The 14,195-nt window shown below is 49.4% G+C and overlaps 1 protein-coding gene across 23 annotated transcripts in view; it reads left to right on the forward strand.

Moving 5' to 3' along the window:
- The window catches only part of NRXN3 (neurexin 3), a 1,774,064-nt gene that overhangs the window by 73,055 nt on the left and 1,686,814 nt on the right, over positions 1-14,195 (forward strand). For all 23 annotated transcript variants that reach the window (XM_070469697.1, XM_070469702.1, XM_070469686.1 and 20 more), the window contains exon 2: positions 1,746-3,173. In XM_070469697.1, coding sequence (XP_070325798.1) covers positions 2,465-3,173 — 709 coding nt within the window. In that variant the 5' untranslated portion in view covers positions 1,746-2,464. The remainder of the gene's footprint in view (positions 1-1,745; positions 3,174-14,195) is intronic.

A 14,195-nucleotide genomic window follows, 5' to 3' on the forward strand; every position in this document is an offset into this window, starting at 1 on the left:
ATGGACACCTCTTTGTGACCCTCTGGTCTGTAGCCTGCCAGGCTTCTCTGTCTATGGGATTCTCCAGGCAAGAATGCTGGAGTGGGCTGCCATGCCCTCCTCCAGGGGATCTTTCCAACCCAGGGATTGAACTCATGCCTCTTGCAACACCTGCATTGCAGGTGGATTCTTTTACCTGTTGAGTCACCAGGGAAGCCCCAGGGAGGTCCACAAATTGCTGGTATTTTAAAAGTTGGTTTGGCTTGTGCCTGTGTGAAGCCTGCATGAGTTGGCACATGCTATGCTCATGTTCCAGTTAAGAATTCCTCACATCCCTGGAGGTGCCCATGCCACACTTTGGGAAACACTGAGTGTACAGGACGTTTTAACCACAGAGGCTTTCCTTATAATGGATTTAATCAGCCTCTTTTTGGGTGGGCTTGTGTGTTCACTGGAAATAGGTGTTTGTTCCCGCTTAAGAACAGCGTTTTCCTCTTCAAAGCCTGAGTAATAACTAGCTTTGCTAATGCAGCCATCATAAAAATAGTAGACAGTGGTCTGATAGCGACCATGGTGAATTATCAAGCATGCCAATTAATAGGCAGCAACTTGCATAACTCTTGAAAATTACACTCATTGCTCTCATGCGAACAGAGAAGTCTCCTCTCAGCTCTGTGACCAGAGTCTGCCTTCAGTCTGCCACCTCTTAACTGGGTGCTGGTGTCTTTACAATCAGTATGAAGCATGCATGATATGCTCGAGGTCTGTGACATTCCTTAACTATTCATTTGTTGTCCATTCTGCTGTTTTTTTTTTTAATTTAAAAATGTATGTTTTAATATACTGTCCCCACTTTGCAGACATACACACACTCACACGTGCAGACATACACCAGCCATCCCCCCTTCTCATCCTTCCTATCTAGAAATAAGGAAGGAAAGAGGTAGCATTCATTGTTCACCTACTGTGGCTATAGCCTCATGCTAGAATCTTCTAATAGATGATCGCATCGCATTCTGTCTCCAACTTTGTGAAAAGGCTGTTATTTTCTCTATGAGTGAGAAACTAGAAGCTCAAATAAGTTAAGAAATTTTCTCAAAGTTCCATATACAAGAACTAGGATATACTCAGCCTTTTTTTTTTAAAGGTTCAAAGCACAATTTTATTTTCCCCCACAAGACCTTTTCTCCAACATTTAGTTAAGAGATGAGTGTTTTTTGCTCATTACTCACCTTCTAGTTTATTCTCACTGACTCCTATAAATAATTCCTTCAAAAATGTAAAGGTGAGGATCTGTCTTCGGCTGCCTACACCAAACATTGGGTTGGCAAAGTGAAAAATAAAATCTAAAACAAACAAACAAAAAATCACTGTCATGTTCATGTCTTTTAATAGGTAAACAAGTTAAAACTGCATGTGTGTATTTGAGTATCTAAAATGTTAGCACGTACCTGAAAAATAAATTTTGGCCACGTGACCCTGTGATATGAATATTGTAAAAATGTGCTGATATGGCTTGGTGGGTTTTATACTCTTTTGCACATGGAAAAACTGAGTGCATCATTAGAAGCTGAGCTCGGGTCCTGACGTGGCTCTGAAAGACCCCGGGCCCTCCGTCCTGCTTAAAGCACCAAGCGCTCTGGGACTCACTAGAGTAGCTGGGCTTGCAGTCAGCACTCCATCAATATTTGTGAAATAGGTTGAAGTGTTTTCCTGACACGGGGCCCTAATCTTCCTTTCCTTCTCCCCCCGTCTCCTTCCTGCAGGTCTTTTCTCTGGAGTCCTGGGAGGCAGGTTCCGGGCCGGACCGCCTCTCCCTGGCACCATGACGCCTGAGCCCACTTCCGTTCGGCCCCGGGCCCTGCTCTGCCTGAGCTCTCAACTTCTGGCTCCTGCCCTCCCTGCGGCCCTCTGCTGCTAGGAGGTCGACCTTCAGGACTGGTCCTTGGCCCGTTTCTACCTTGCGCCTGGCTCACCTGACTGCTCGCTCCCCCTGCATCACGGCCCCCTGACCCCAGCCCTCTCCCCGGCCTCCCTGGCTGGGTCGTTTGGGGGTCTGCTGCCGGGAGGTGGACATTCCTGAAGGCTTCCACCCGCCGGCCGGCCCGCCGTGTACTTTTCTCCTGCCCAAATCAAGGCCTCCACATTGGATAGCTGAGATCTCTTCTGGGAGAAGGACACTCGGCTCCCCACTCTGCACCCTCACTTTCCCCCGCCCGCCGGACTGACCGCCTCCACTGCTGCCCCATCCTCCCCCCGCTGCCTCCTTGCTGAATTTCTTGCTCGCGGTGCCCACCAGGGGCTTTCTGGTTCTCGCTCCTCCTTCCTCATCCTCCTCTCTGTCTGTGTGCCTCCCCCCTCGTGTGTGTGCTCTGTCCCCCAGCCATCTCCCCTTCCTCTCCGCCTCCCACTTCAAAGGAGGTGGGGCGGGGGGACTGTCCCCCGAGGGCCGTTCCCCGCCTCCGGCCCGTCGGGCTTGGCCAGAATGAGCTTCACCATGCACTCGGTGTTCTTCACCTTGAAGGTGAGCCTCCTGCTGGGGTCCCTGCTGGGGCTCTGCCTGGGCCTGGAGTTCATGGGCCTCCCCAACCAGTGGGCGCGCTACCTCCGCTGGGACGCCAGCACGCGCAGTGACCTCAGCTTCCAGCTCAAGACCAACGTGTCCGCGGGGCTGCTGCTCTACCTGGACGACGGCGGCGTCTGCGACTTCCTCTGCCTCTCCCTGGTGGACGGGCGCGTGCAGCTGCGTCTCAGCATGGACTGCGCGGAGACCGCCGTGCTGTCCGGCGCGCGGGTGGACGACAGCAGCTGGCACTTCGTCATGGTGAGCCGCGACCGCCTGCGCACCGTGCTGGTGCTCGACGGCGAGGGCCGGGCCGCCGAGCTGCAGCCCCGGCGGCCCTACATGGACGTGGTCAGCGACCTGTTCCTGGGCGGCGTCCCCGCCGACATCCGGCCGTCTGCCCTGACCCTCGACGGAGTGCAGGCTGTGCCCGGCTTCAAGGGATTAATCTCGGATCTCAAGTACGGCAGCTCAGAGCCCCGGCTTCTGGGGAGCCAGGGTGTCCAGTTGGATGCCGAGGGGCCCTGCGGTGAGCGCCCCTGTGAAAATGGCGGCATCTGCTTTCTCCTGGATGGACACCCCACCTGTGACTGTTCTACCACCGGCTATGGCGGCAAGCTGTGCTCGGAAGGTAAGGGTCCCCTTCCCTACCCCTCTGAGGCTCGAGCCCACCCCAGACGGCTTGGGTAAGGATCCAGACCCCCTGGAGGGAAGCCACGTATATCATTGACCGGCCTCTTTAGCTGCCGGTCAGATAATTGGATCTCTTTCCCCGAGGGTGTGGTAGAAATCCTTGGCTTTCTCTCAATGGAAAAATCCATCAGATCTCAGCAGGAGAGAATCCTGACTGCTCAACCACGGGCTCTTTCCTTACACAAATGTTTGGCTCTACTCAAAAAGCTGGATAGAGTCGAGTACAGGATCTGAGTCCCACTTCAGCTCTTTCCACCATAGTGAAGCTTGGAAGGATCAGTACAAGGTGAGATGTCAGATAGAAAGGGGTAAAGTGGCTGTCTATGGCCCTCCTGATGCCTTGAGAATTGGGCCCTTGGGAATAGACGGGATGCTCCGAATCACTTTCTCCTTATTCTCCCTAACATAAGGAATGCCTGTGCAGAGAAGAATGAGGGTTGATAATCTGCGGGTCCACACCCAGCCCTGCTCTAAACCCAGCCCTTCAGCTGTGCCCCTCCTCCCAGTCTTCTGGAAGGTGTCTGATGGGTAGACAGGCATTTTTTGGGGGATGGGACCTCTCGCTTCCTCGTACTAATCACCCCCAGGTGATTCCATTGTGCAGCTAAAGTTGGGAACCAACAAGTCAAGGTAGGTGGGGCCAGGTGAGTGTCTTAGCGCAGATTCCCACAAGCTCTTCATTCAGGGGATGCCCCACTGCCTTGGGATTTGTAATTAAAAATAGTGTCTGCAGGTGTTCCTTACACTTTCCCTGAAACCACCCAACTCCTAAAGCAGGCTATGGTTGATACGAGCATTAGCAACTAGCAGGTATTAAGACATTTCTTTAAATCAAAGCAAAGTTTATTTCACAGGTGATACATGCTGGAGACCAGGACCCTCTGGGGATCTTGTTGAGAGCCTGCTTGTGGGTCAAGTATGTGGGCTATCGCAAAAGTGCTTCTTTCCTGTTCTGTGCCTGCCACCACACCTCCCTTCTTGTGGGTGGGCTGACAGAGAGGGAGATGCAAGACATGCCAGAAGTCCTTTTTTGACCTCTGTTATTCCTCACTGAGTCCGCTGGAGGAGGGATGGGGCAGAGGGGTAGAGGCAACCCCAACCCACAGAGTCACCTGGGGACAGTGGTTACTGAAGCGCTTACCACAAGTAGGTCCCCCTGGAACTGACTGCTGTCCAGAGTTTCTGCGCTCTGGAGAAAGTTCTTCCTGAAGGCTGACACGAACACTTGTTTCCGCCTTCGCCCAAAGGATCTGTTCTGTTCTCAGAACTGGCATTGGAAGCTGGCATTCTTCCTTTCTAGGGACCAGAGTGTTTGCAAGTGTGTTGTTAACTTGCTGATTATCCCTGATTGCATTTTTTGTGTTTAAAAAGAACTCATTTCCTCTGGGCAGGTTTGGATCAGCACTTTTCTGCAGGAAGAAATCTCTATACTGTATATGTATACAATTTCTTCTCTCTCTCTCTCTCTTTTTTTTTTTTTGGTTTGGGTGTGTGTGTATGTTTGTTTGAGGTCTCCAGAGGAATTTCTTCAGAGTAGATGATAAGCAGTCAATTTTTTAATACCTAAATACAATATATATATATTTTTAATGATAGTTTTTTTCTATAGGGTCAGACCATCTAGTGGCTATGGACTGATGTCCCTATCTGTAGAAGGCAAACACAGCATATTTCATTATTCTCATGGTACATAATATAGTAAACAAACTTAGTATTAACTACACTACACTAACAACTAACACTTGGTTGGTTTGGAGCAGCGCAATGGCTGAGGTAAGGGTGGATGTTGGGGGAGGTACCAGCATTTACTGTTGGTGACTTGAAGCCTGTTGCTCCTGGTAATTGTCATTATGTCTAATCAATCACAAAGATGCATTTCACGCTTTTAGAAAATATCCGTTCTCTCCACACAGTTAATTTTTAGAGTAAGCAGGGGGAAAACTCACCTGTAAAATATGAAGGGGAAAAAACACCCACAGCAGCTGCTGAGTGTCAAGCCAATCTGCATAAAACAAGACAAACAGCCTAAACAAATACCTGCCCGTTTTCCTAAAGACAGTGTAAAGCAGGCAGTGAGGGTGCCTCTCTTGCCTTGTCTCTCGCCCACTTTAAATTGCAAATGTCACAGAACTGAAACCCCCTGGGGGACTTGGTCCCAGCAGTGGGTCCTGTGTACCAAGCCTCTGATCATCCCACTTTGCAGGATGGGCCGTGCTGTTTGATTGTGTGAGGGCTTCATGCTTTAGCAGTTCAAGGGCAGGAAGAGCTGGGAGGGTTCCTGCAGCTTCAGATGGATGCAGTCGGGGCCTGTTGGAGGCGCTCTCTTCGGTCCATTAGCTTCTTGCATTCTGGCAGTATTGATGTTTGCTTGGCCTGTCTGGCTTTCCATGCCTCAGTGGCTCGGAAATGTCTCCATCCTGCACCCCAGGAAGAACGCACTGCTGGGCCCATCTCTTCTATTTGCTTTGGGCGATTTTGACCTCCCATTGGGTATCTTTTCTAGGTAAGACCCACAAGATCCCGGAGATAGTTGCTATGGGAGAGTTGGGTTTGGGCGGGGGGGTGGGGGTGGGGGACGAGTTATGGACACAGTTATCTTCTGTTTCCTGTGGCGAAAGGCTTTGGCTTCAGACTGAACCCCTCACAGCCTACTTGGGGAAACTTCATCCCAAGACTCCCAAACCAGCTAATGGTCACATTGAACATTCTGGCACATGATGGAGAGAGAGGGGCTGGTCCTGGACTCTTTTTTTTTTTTTTCTTCTAGGTTGTTATGTTTATAAATCAAATGTTTGGGTTTTCAATTTCAGATTTGTTCAAGATGACTTTTAATCTTGCCCCAAAATGACTTTAAAATTAATGCATATCTGGTTCAGAATATAATCCCCCTGTGGTGGGACATATTCACCTGGCTTTTTCTGTTCAGCCCAGTCTGCCCTGTTTAGGGGCATCTCTGAAGCCCACTGGACAATAAAGAGGTGCCCCCAGCAGCCTCCAGACAGCAGCCCTCCCTTTGGTTATTGGAGGCTTGTCATTACCTTGACATGAGTTTAAGCTTGATTGTTTGTTTTTAAAACATTCTCAATTGTGAATGTGCAGGTATTGAATTTCTCAACAGTCTTACAGCCATGACAAATTGGTTCACTGCCAAGGTGTCTCCATTTCAGTACCCGTTTCCCTGAAGAGTTCATTTAGCCTGAAACAGCCTGCTGCAGGTGGGGTGAGGCCAAGGAAAGGTGGGGAAGTTTCCACAGGTTGATCTCTACGATCAGATCTTAATCCACGGGTCTACCTTTATCAAAGATCATTTGTGTGCCCGTGTTTTTAGGTTAATTTCAGTGAGGCGACATGAGGTCCTGTTGAGTCGGCAAAAAGAAAAATGGGTTCATTGCTATCTTTTCCTGCTAACTTAAGCAGCTGCCCAGGCCAAAAGCGTCTTGTTTTGAGTCTCGGCTGTTAAGCTTTCAGGGGTGGGGATCCCCCAGTGAGGTACAGCTATGGGTGCAGGTAATAGGGGCCAGAGTCTTAGTACAAGCACATGGTGGTGTGGGCTCCACTAGCCCCATCCATCCCCCATCCCTCCCGCCGTCTGAAGCTGACATCCTACTCAGGTTGGTTTGATGGATGGCTCAGTACCACTGTGTGGCCTTGGTATGCCTTCCCGAAAGTGAATTTCAATTAGTTTTCTTTTTTATGGAGAACCTTCCGTTTCTTCTCCCATTTCTCAAAGCCAGAACTAAGATGGAAAGGTATTCCAAGAGGAGGTGCTTACCCCCGAGGCTTTACCAAGAGCCAAAGACATCTGATGCTGTAGTGATTGCCAGTCCCAGTGATTGCGTGGCTGACTCCTCACGTTTGGGCACTTGTATAAAAATACCATCCTCTCCTCTTCCCCTCACCCTTGCCCCTCCTGCCTGAATAGTAATGTGGCTTTGTTCCTAATCTCAGTCAACCCCTTTGGCCTAGGAGCGGGGTGGGGAGTGGTGAGCCATCAAGAGGCAAGTCTAGGTCCTTTTCAGAACCCTTCCCCCTTGGGTGGAGACAAGCCCAGAAGCAGGGAGGACTCGATTTCCCACCCAGCATTCAGGCGTTAGGACCAGCCCCGCTCTCCCCCGGCCCAGCCAGCCAGCCAGCCAGCGGGGGCTGTCGCTAAACGAGCCTGAATAGGGGTCTGATTGCTCTTTCTCGTCCTCTCCTCCTGATTACCCAGCGAGATTTCCTGGGTATGCTGTATGCTAAATGACAGAGCCGCCGCCTGCCACTTGCTCCAATTATCCTTCTTTTAACTGCGAGGGAAGAGCAATTTTTTTTAACTGCTCCCCCCACCCCCCTCCTCACAATAGCATCTCTGCCTCCTTTTAAAGACAGAAGACCCTTTTTCCTTGTACCCCCTTTCGGGGGGCGAGAGCAGCCTTCTCCTTCCACCCCAGCCTGCACTCCAGCTGCGGGCTGCAGAGAGGGTGGGCCTTGGGTAAGGCTTGGTCCAGGCTCAGCAGGGTTGAGGGGCGGGTGGGCATTCTGCCAGAAGCCTTCCAGGAGCCCTGAACTTGCATTTGTATCTGGTGATGAGACGCCACAGGCTCAGTGCTGGGGGGCTAATCATCTTAATTATCTTTAAGTCCCCTATCTCCCTTCACAGGCTAGCCCAGAGCAGCTGCCGTCAGCTCCGTCCCCTCGTTCACGGGACAGAAGAGGTGGGGTGTGGGCTGTGTGTTAGGGGGATGGAGCTAACATGCCCTCCCCAATGCCTTCTACTGCTCTGGGGTCACTGGCTTTAGAGAAGTGAGGCCCCGGGGGCCGGGGTGGGGGGTGGAAGTGGAGTGAGAGAGGCTTTGGAAGAAGGCTCCTGAGATCAGGCAGCCTTCCTTAGAAAAAGTAATAGTGGTGTTATTTACTATTTTTGAGCACTGCCCCGGCCTGAATCCTAGGTGCTTCCTACGCGTTTTCTCATCTAATTCTCATAACACTTCTGTGCAGTTGATACCATTAACTAGCCCCATTTCACAGATGAGGAAACTGAGGAGCAGAGAAATAAAAAACTTGATCAAGGTTTGGTGCTGTGGTTAAGAGCACAGCTTCTGGATTGGAAGAGATCTGGACTTAAGTCAAGGCTTGTCTACTTACCGGCGGTCTTTGGAGATGGTTTTGGAAGCTTCAGCATCCTCAACAATAACAACAACAGTGATAAGAGCAGCTGACAGTCACAGGGCACTCACTCCAGGTCTGCTCTGTATTAGCTCTTGTGACCCTCAGAACCAATCTTGACACACTATTGTTATTCTAATTTTGTAGATAAGGAAGTTGAGGGACAAAGGCTAAGTAACTCTCCCCAAGGAGAGACTGGAATGGAGTTTATATTTAAAGGGTCTGGCTTCAGAGCCCACGCTCTTAACCACTGTGCTCTTCTGCCTTGCAGAAAAGGAGGGATAACAAGAAATCATACATTAGGGAGTTGAGAGCATAGAATGAGACGAAACACAGTCTCTGGGAAAGAAGGAGTCCTAACTTTGGGCTGTTGGCTGCCTGGTGGGTGTAAGAATGAATTTTGTGTCAATTTGGTTTCATAGAAGGTTTGAAGCTTCCCTTTGAGCTGCCCCCACCTCTGTCATTTTCCTTCATCCTTGTTAGAGAGGCGGCAGAGAGAAAAGGAGCAGAATTTCAGGAGCGTCTAGAATCCAGTTTCATTACCATTTTACCCCTGCCTAAGAGCTTGGGGTCACTGACAGTGGTTGTGCCTGCTGGACTGGATTCAGAGCACTTTGCCCCATAAATGTGGTGTTCCGGTCCGCAAGGCATCCCGTTGAGGTGGGTAGGACAGGCCTTACTATTCCGCAGAATAGGTGAGGAGATCCAAACTCAGAGCGCCATTCATCTAGCAGGTAGACAGCGTGAGGGCAAGCTTAGATGCTGACTATTTGGCAGGTGGCCGTGCGACCTGAGAGCCCAGATCCTCAACCTAGCATTTCATATCTGCTCCCAGCTGCCTTCATTAACACAAATGGCCTGTGTCTCCATCGTGAAATGGAGCATTGCCTCCCTGGTTGCTGATGATAAGCAAAATGTCAAACTCCTGGTGCAGGAGGTTATCAGCTTGGCCAGTCCCAGGAGATCTGCTCCTCCCAGTCAGAAAGAAAGAGGCTCTGAGAGAATGAGAGAGAATGAATGAATCTGAGTATTCAGTTCCCACCCTGGTTTGAAATGAAGTGCCTGGGAATGGACCCACGGGTCCCCAGGCAGTTAAAGCACGGCTTCCCCACGCCGGAGCATCACTGGACGGACCGCAGGACGTCTTCAGACTCGCCTTTGATTTCCCAGGTACCAGGAAGTGGCCGGCAGCCCACCCAGGGTTGGCGGTCAAAGATGGAGCTCCGAGATTCATCCTTCACTCTTCTTGCTTTCCTGCTGTCCTGACTTTCTTCCCAGATAACGAAAACAAACTCCCCTCTTCTGTTTATTCCTCCCTTTTCCTTTGTGTGTGTGGGGGAGGGGAGATTATTACAGAGGCGGATTTGCTACAAAACTAAACCTTTGGCCTATCTTCACTTGCTCGGTCCCTTTTCGAGGCCCTATGAGTATTATTGTATTTGTGATTTGTTTTTTTTTCTTAAGGCATGCCTGACATCACGAGCTTCTGGTTCCCCCTCTGCGGATCCGCCTCTGTTAAGAAGGCTTGCTGCTGTCCACGGACAGCAATGTTGCTCTGGGTGTATGAGTGATTCCCCAGTGACCCCTGACCCTTCATCACAGACGCATTTCCATTCAGTTCATGACCAACAGGGCAGGAAGAGCCATGGAAATGGAGCGCGAGAGGATGAAGGCAGAGAGGAATATGGTTTGGGGAGGCGTGGTGGGGAGCAGGGGACCTCTAGGGCATGCAGTGGTAACGAGGATGTGTTCAGAAATGTTTGCTGTAAATGTCGAGGAACAAGCTGGTGTTTAAACAGGGGAAGCATCCGGGGCCCTCCTGAGGTTTCCCAGTGGAAGTTGGGATGCTTGGTTTGTGCGGCTCAGCGCGGGGCCCTGTTACAGGTGACAGGCTGCGGCTGAGAGAGCAGAGGGGCAAAGCGTGGCTCGGCAGGCCTGCCTCTGTGATCTGTTTGGGAACTGACAGTGCCAGTGGGTTGTCATTACTGCTGTTGTTCTCCAGAAATTGATGTCTTGGGTAACCCATTTAAAAGCAATATGGGGCCCCTTTAAATGTGTTGTCATCTGTATCTGCGCCCAAACCTCCACGGCTAGCCACGATATTCCTACATAATGTGTTTTCCCCAGATTTTTTTTTTTAACATCTAGGAACCAGTACCAGCAGCTTTTAAAAACAAATTCATCTCGTCGTCATCCAGCCCAACTCTCCAGCTCCACTTACTTGGCATGTGGACCTAAAAATCATGAATGCTCTCAGCCTTTTCAAGGGGGAGGGGGGAAATGCAGTTTTCTGGGAGCTTGTGCAAGGTCCTAAAGAAGCTGAGGATGAAAGAAAGGCAGGGATGCAGGCTGTGGGCAATGGGAAGTTCTTGGTTTAAGCTGTGAAATGCATTTATATCCTTTTGGTTTTACTGAGGCTCTTGTTTAAGTACAGTATCTTTGCAGCTAAGAAGGTGGCTCGGGGGAGATTTTCCTTTATGTTTCTCCAGGGAACTGTATGCATCCAACCCTTCTCTGACATTTTTGCCTCTTGTCTGTGGATTTGGTGCTCCTAAAGTGTTCCTGTTTGCTGATGTAAAGTCCTTAGAGGCCAGCGTCTTGATAATCCCATGGTTGTCGGCAATGTTAGGGTTGGTGTCTCCACGCTGGCAGGCGGGGCATTCCAGGCAACCCCATAACCTCTCCTCCGGGCATGATCAGAATAGAAGAAGTGCAGTGAGAGAGTATACAGCTTGTTTACCCGATAGGTTGCTTTCAAATAAAAATGAGTACCCATTGCCAGGAGGGATGAGCAAGGTTGACATTGCTTCTCTGTGAGCCAGACGGTGGGAAAGGGCTCATCCAACACTCACAGTCTCTGCCTGCCTTCGCATTCTCTCAGGCTTCTCTCCAGAAGGGGTCCTGTCTCTCGCATGGTTAGCCTTGGATGGCTAAGGGAATGAGGAAGAGCAGGCTGGAGGGTGTTAAGCCTCTCACCCGTGGGATTCTGAAAGACTAATGATCATCCCGCAGCATATTTGCTTGATCTAGGTCAGGAAAGGCAAGTCTGGAGCTCAGGCTGAGGCAGTGTGCTGTGAGTCTCTTCTTATAAGGAGTCACACTGAAACATCAGGGGGGTGCTCTGGTGCCATGGGAGAAATCGTCTGTAAGGGATGCCCCACAGGTCCTGTGACCCGTGTAGAGGTCTGGAGGACATTTATACCGCCTTCTAGTCATGGCTCTGCCTGTGTGATGCACTGAAAACCGAGGTGTTCAGAAACAAACACAAAGATCCACCCCTCCCCCCAAACCAAAAACCAAGATGCTTGTTAACGATCATGGGATGATACATTTGGAGGGAACTTTTTTTTTAAATTAAGGCATAATTGACATACTAAATTAGTTTCAGGTGTGTAACATAATTTCAAATTCCATATTTGTCTCTATTGCTAAGTGATCACCACAATAAGCCTAGTTAACATCCATCACCCTACATAGTTCAGTTCAGTTGCTCAATCGTGTGTGACTCTTTGCGACCCCATGGACTGCAGCATGCCAGGTTTCCCTGTCCATCACCAGTTCCCGGAGCCTACTCAAACTCATGTCCGTCGCATTGGTGATGCCATCCAACCACCTCATCCTCTGTCATCCCCCTCTCCTCAGTCTTTCCCAGCATCAGGGTCTTTTCCAGTGAGTCAGTTCTTCACATCAGGTGGCCAAAGTATTGGAGTTTCAGCTTCAGCATCAGTCCTTTCAATGAACACCCAGGACTGATTTCCTTTAGGATGGACTGGTTGGATCTCCTTGCAGTCCAAGGGACTCTCAAGAGGCTTCTCCAACACCACAGTTCAAAAGCATCAATTCTTCGGCTCTCAGCTTTCTTTATAGTCCAACTCTCACATCCACACATGACTACAGGAACAACTATAGCTTTGACTACACGGGCCTTTGTTGGCAAAGTAATGTCTCTGCTTTTTAATATGCTATATAGTTACAACATGCTTTTTCTTATTATGAGAACTTTTAAGATCAGTTCTCTTAGCAACTTTTAAACATGCAATACTGTATTATTAATAGTATAGTTACCATGGGCTGTATGTTACTGGAGGGGACTATAAAGGTCATTGGGTCTAATTATTCATTTCACATCCTCTTCTCCACTGTGTAAGACATCTCTCCCTAACTAAAAAACCTCAGGCAACGGCAACGGCAGGGGCTTGGTACTTTCCAAGGCATCCTGATGTATCTCTGATTACAGAGTATCATGGAGCTCTTCCTTCATCAGGCCAAAGTCTGCTTCTCAGACACTTCCTCACTGGTCCTCATTTTAATTAAAGTAGTCTGACCTTTGCGATGGGCCATGTGGGGGGGTGGGATGGGTAGGTTATAACATTTCTGGATGATGCTTTGGAGGAATTAACCCTTGCATAAAGTAGAATTCATAAGGGATTCTCTAATATAGCAGTAATAGTATATACGCCACCGAGTTATTTAGAATTAAATGCTTGTGATTAGTTTTAAATGACATGGGAGGGTTTGACGTGGGAAGAAATTCTCATGTAAGCAGGTGATTCATGCTCCAGTCATTTTGTTCCTGGGGAGCTTGCACTCTGAAGGATTCAAGCTTAGCCCCATCTCTGGCTCTATTATCTGTGCCTCATTTGATCCCCCCTAAGATGTCCCATCTTCCTCCATATTCAGCCAGCTTTTCAGCATTTCTGAATTTCCAAGGAGCCCCCTGGAAATATCTAATGGCTCAGCAATAAGATGAGAAGTTCCAGAATGCTATGGAATAGAGGAAAATGGAATTGGATTGGACTTGCTTGACAAGTCTATCGTGGCAGCCAGGATCAGACGCCCCAACAGACATCAAGATTTTGCTTAAAAGCCTAGTAGAATGCTTTAAAAAAAAAAAAAAAAAAGACAAGGGTATGAGACGATGTAGCATTGAGTAGCTATTCCTGGAAACTGGCCTTGGAAGCATATGCCCTATTCAGAAATGCTTCCTACTCTGCCAGGTTGCCTTGGGTGTCCCATGTTTTTGGCACTGTTGGGAAGAAGTCTCCGAGGGAGAGGATTAGGCAGGGCTAGAAGATGTTGCTCCCACATTGGCACAGACTGGAAACCTGCCAAGCAAATCCCGTCCTGCACCCTAAAGGGGATGAGGCTAGTCTTGGCTCTCGGCCACCTCCCCATTGACAGTCACTTTACTGACACTGCAGCAAAGATAGGAGAATTTGTCTCATAATTCATGGTTTAAAATAGTTGGCTTTCAAGAGCAAAGCCCACAGACATCCTTTTGACTCAGAGCATGAACATGTAGTCAGAGTCACCGACTTCTACTGTGGCAGTCCCCATTGTCCAGCCCGGTTCCACTGACCGCACGCCCAGGGAAGGAGATGGGCATCTCACAGAGTCAAGTGGCAATTGCCACGTGGGGAGAAGATGATTGGGTTTCAGTTGCTGTGGGAACTTTGTTGTCTGCGCCTCCTGATATTGCCCTGGAGAAGGAAATGGCAGCCCACTCCAGTGTTCTTGCCTGGAAAATCCCATGGACAGAGGAGCCTGGTGGGCTACAGTCTGTGGGGTCGCAGAGTCGGACACGACTGAGCAACTAAACCACCACCATCCTGATACTGAGTTTTCAGCCTTGTGTTAATGCAGATTGGGGCTAATTTTTTTTTTTTGCCTTTTTGCTGTGTAGAATATATAACCACTGGCTATGTTTTAATGTGTCTCTCAGCTCCCTTTGGTTTTCACATCCTTGATGCAAGTTGTAATAGCTCCGTTGGGTTTCCTGGTTTCCGTTACAGGACTATACATGAGGAGGAACTCT

The sequence above is a fragment of the Odocoileus virginianus genome, chromosome 6 (assembly GCF_023699985.2).
Source record: "Odocoileus virginianus isolate 20LAN1187 ecotype Illinois chromosome 6, Ovbor_1.2, whole genome shotgun sequence".
Classification (NCBI taxonomy): domain Eukaryota; kingdom Metazoa; phylum Chordata; class Mammalia; order Artiodactyla; family Cervidae; genus Odocoileus; species Odocoileus virginianus.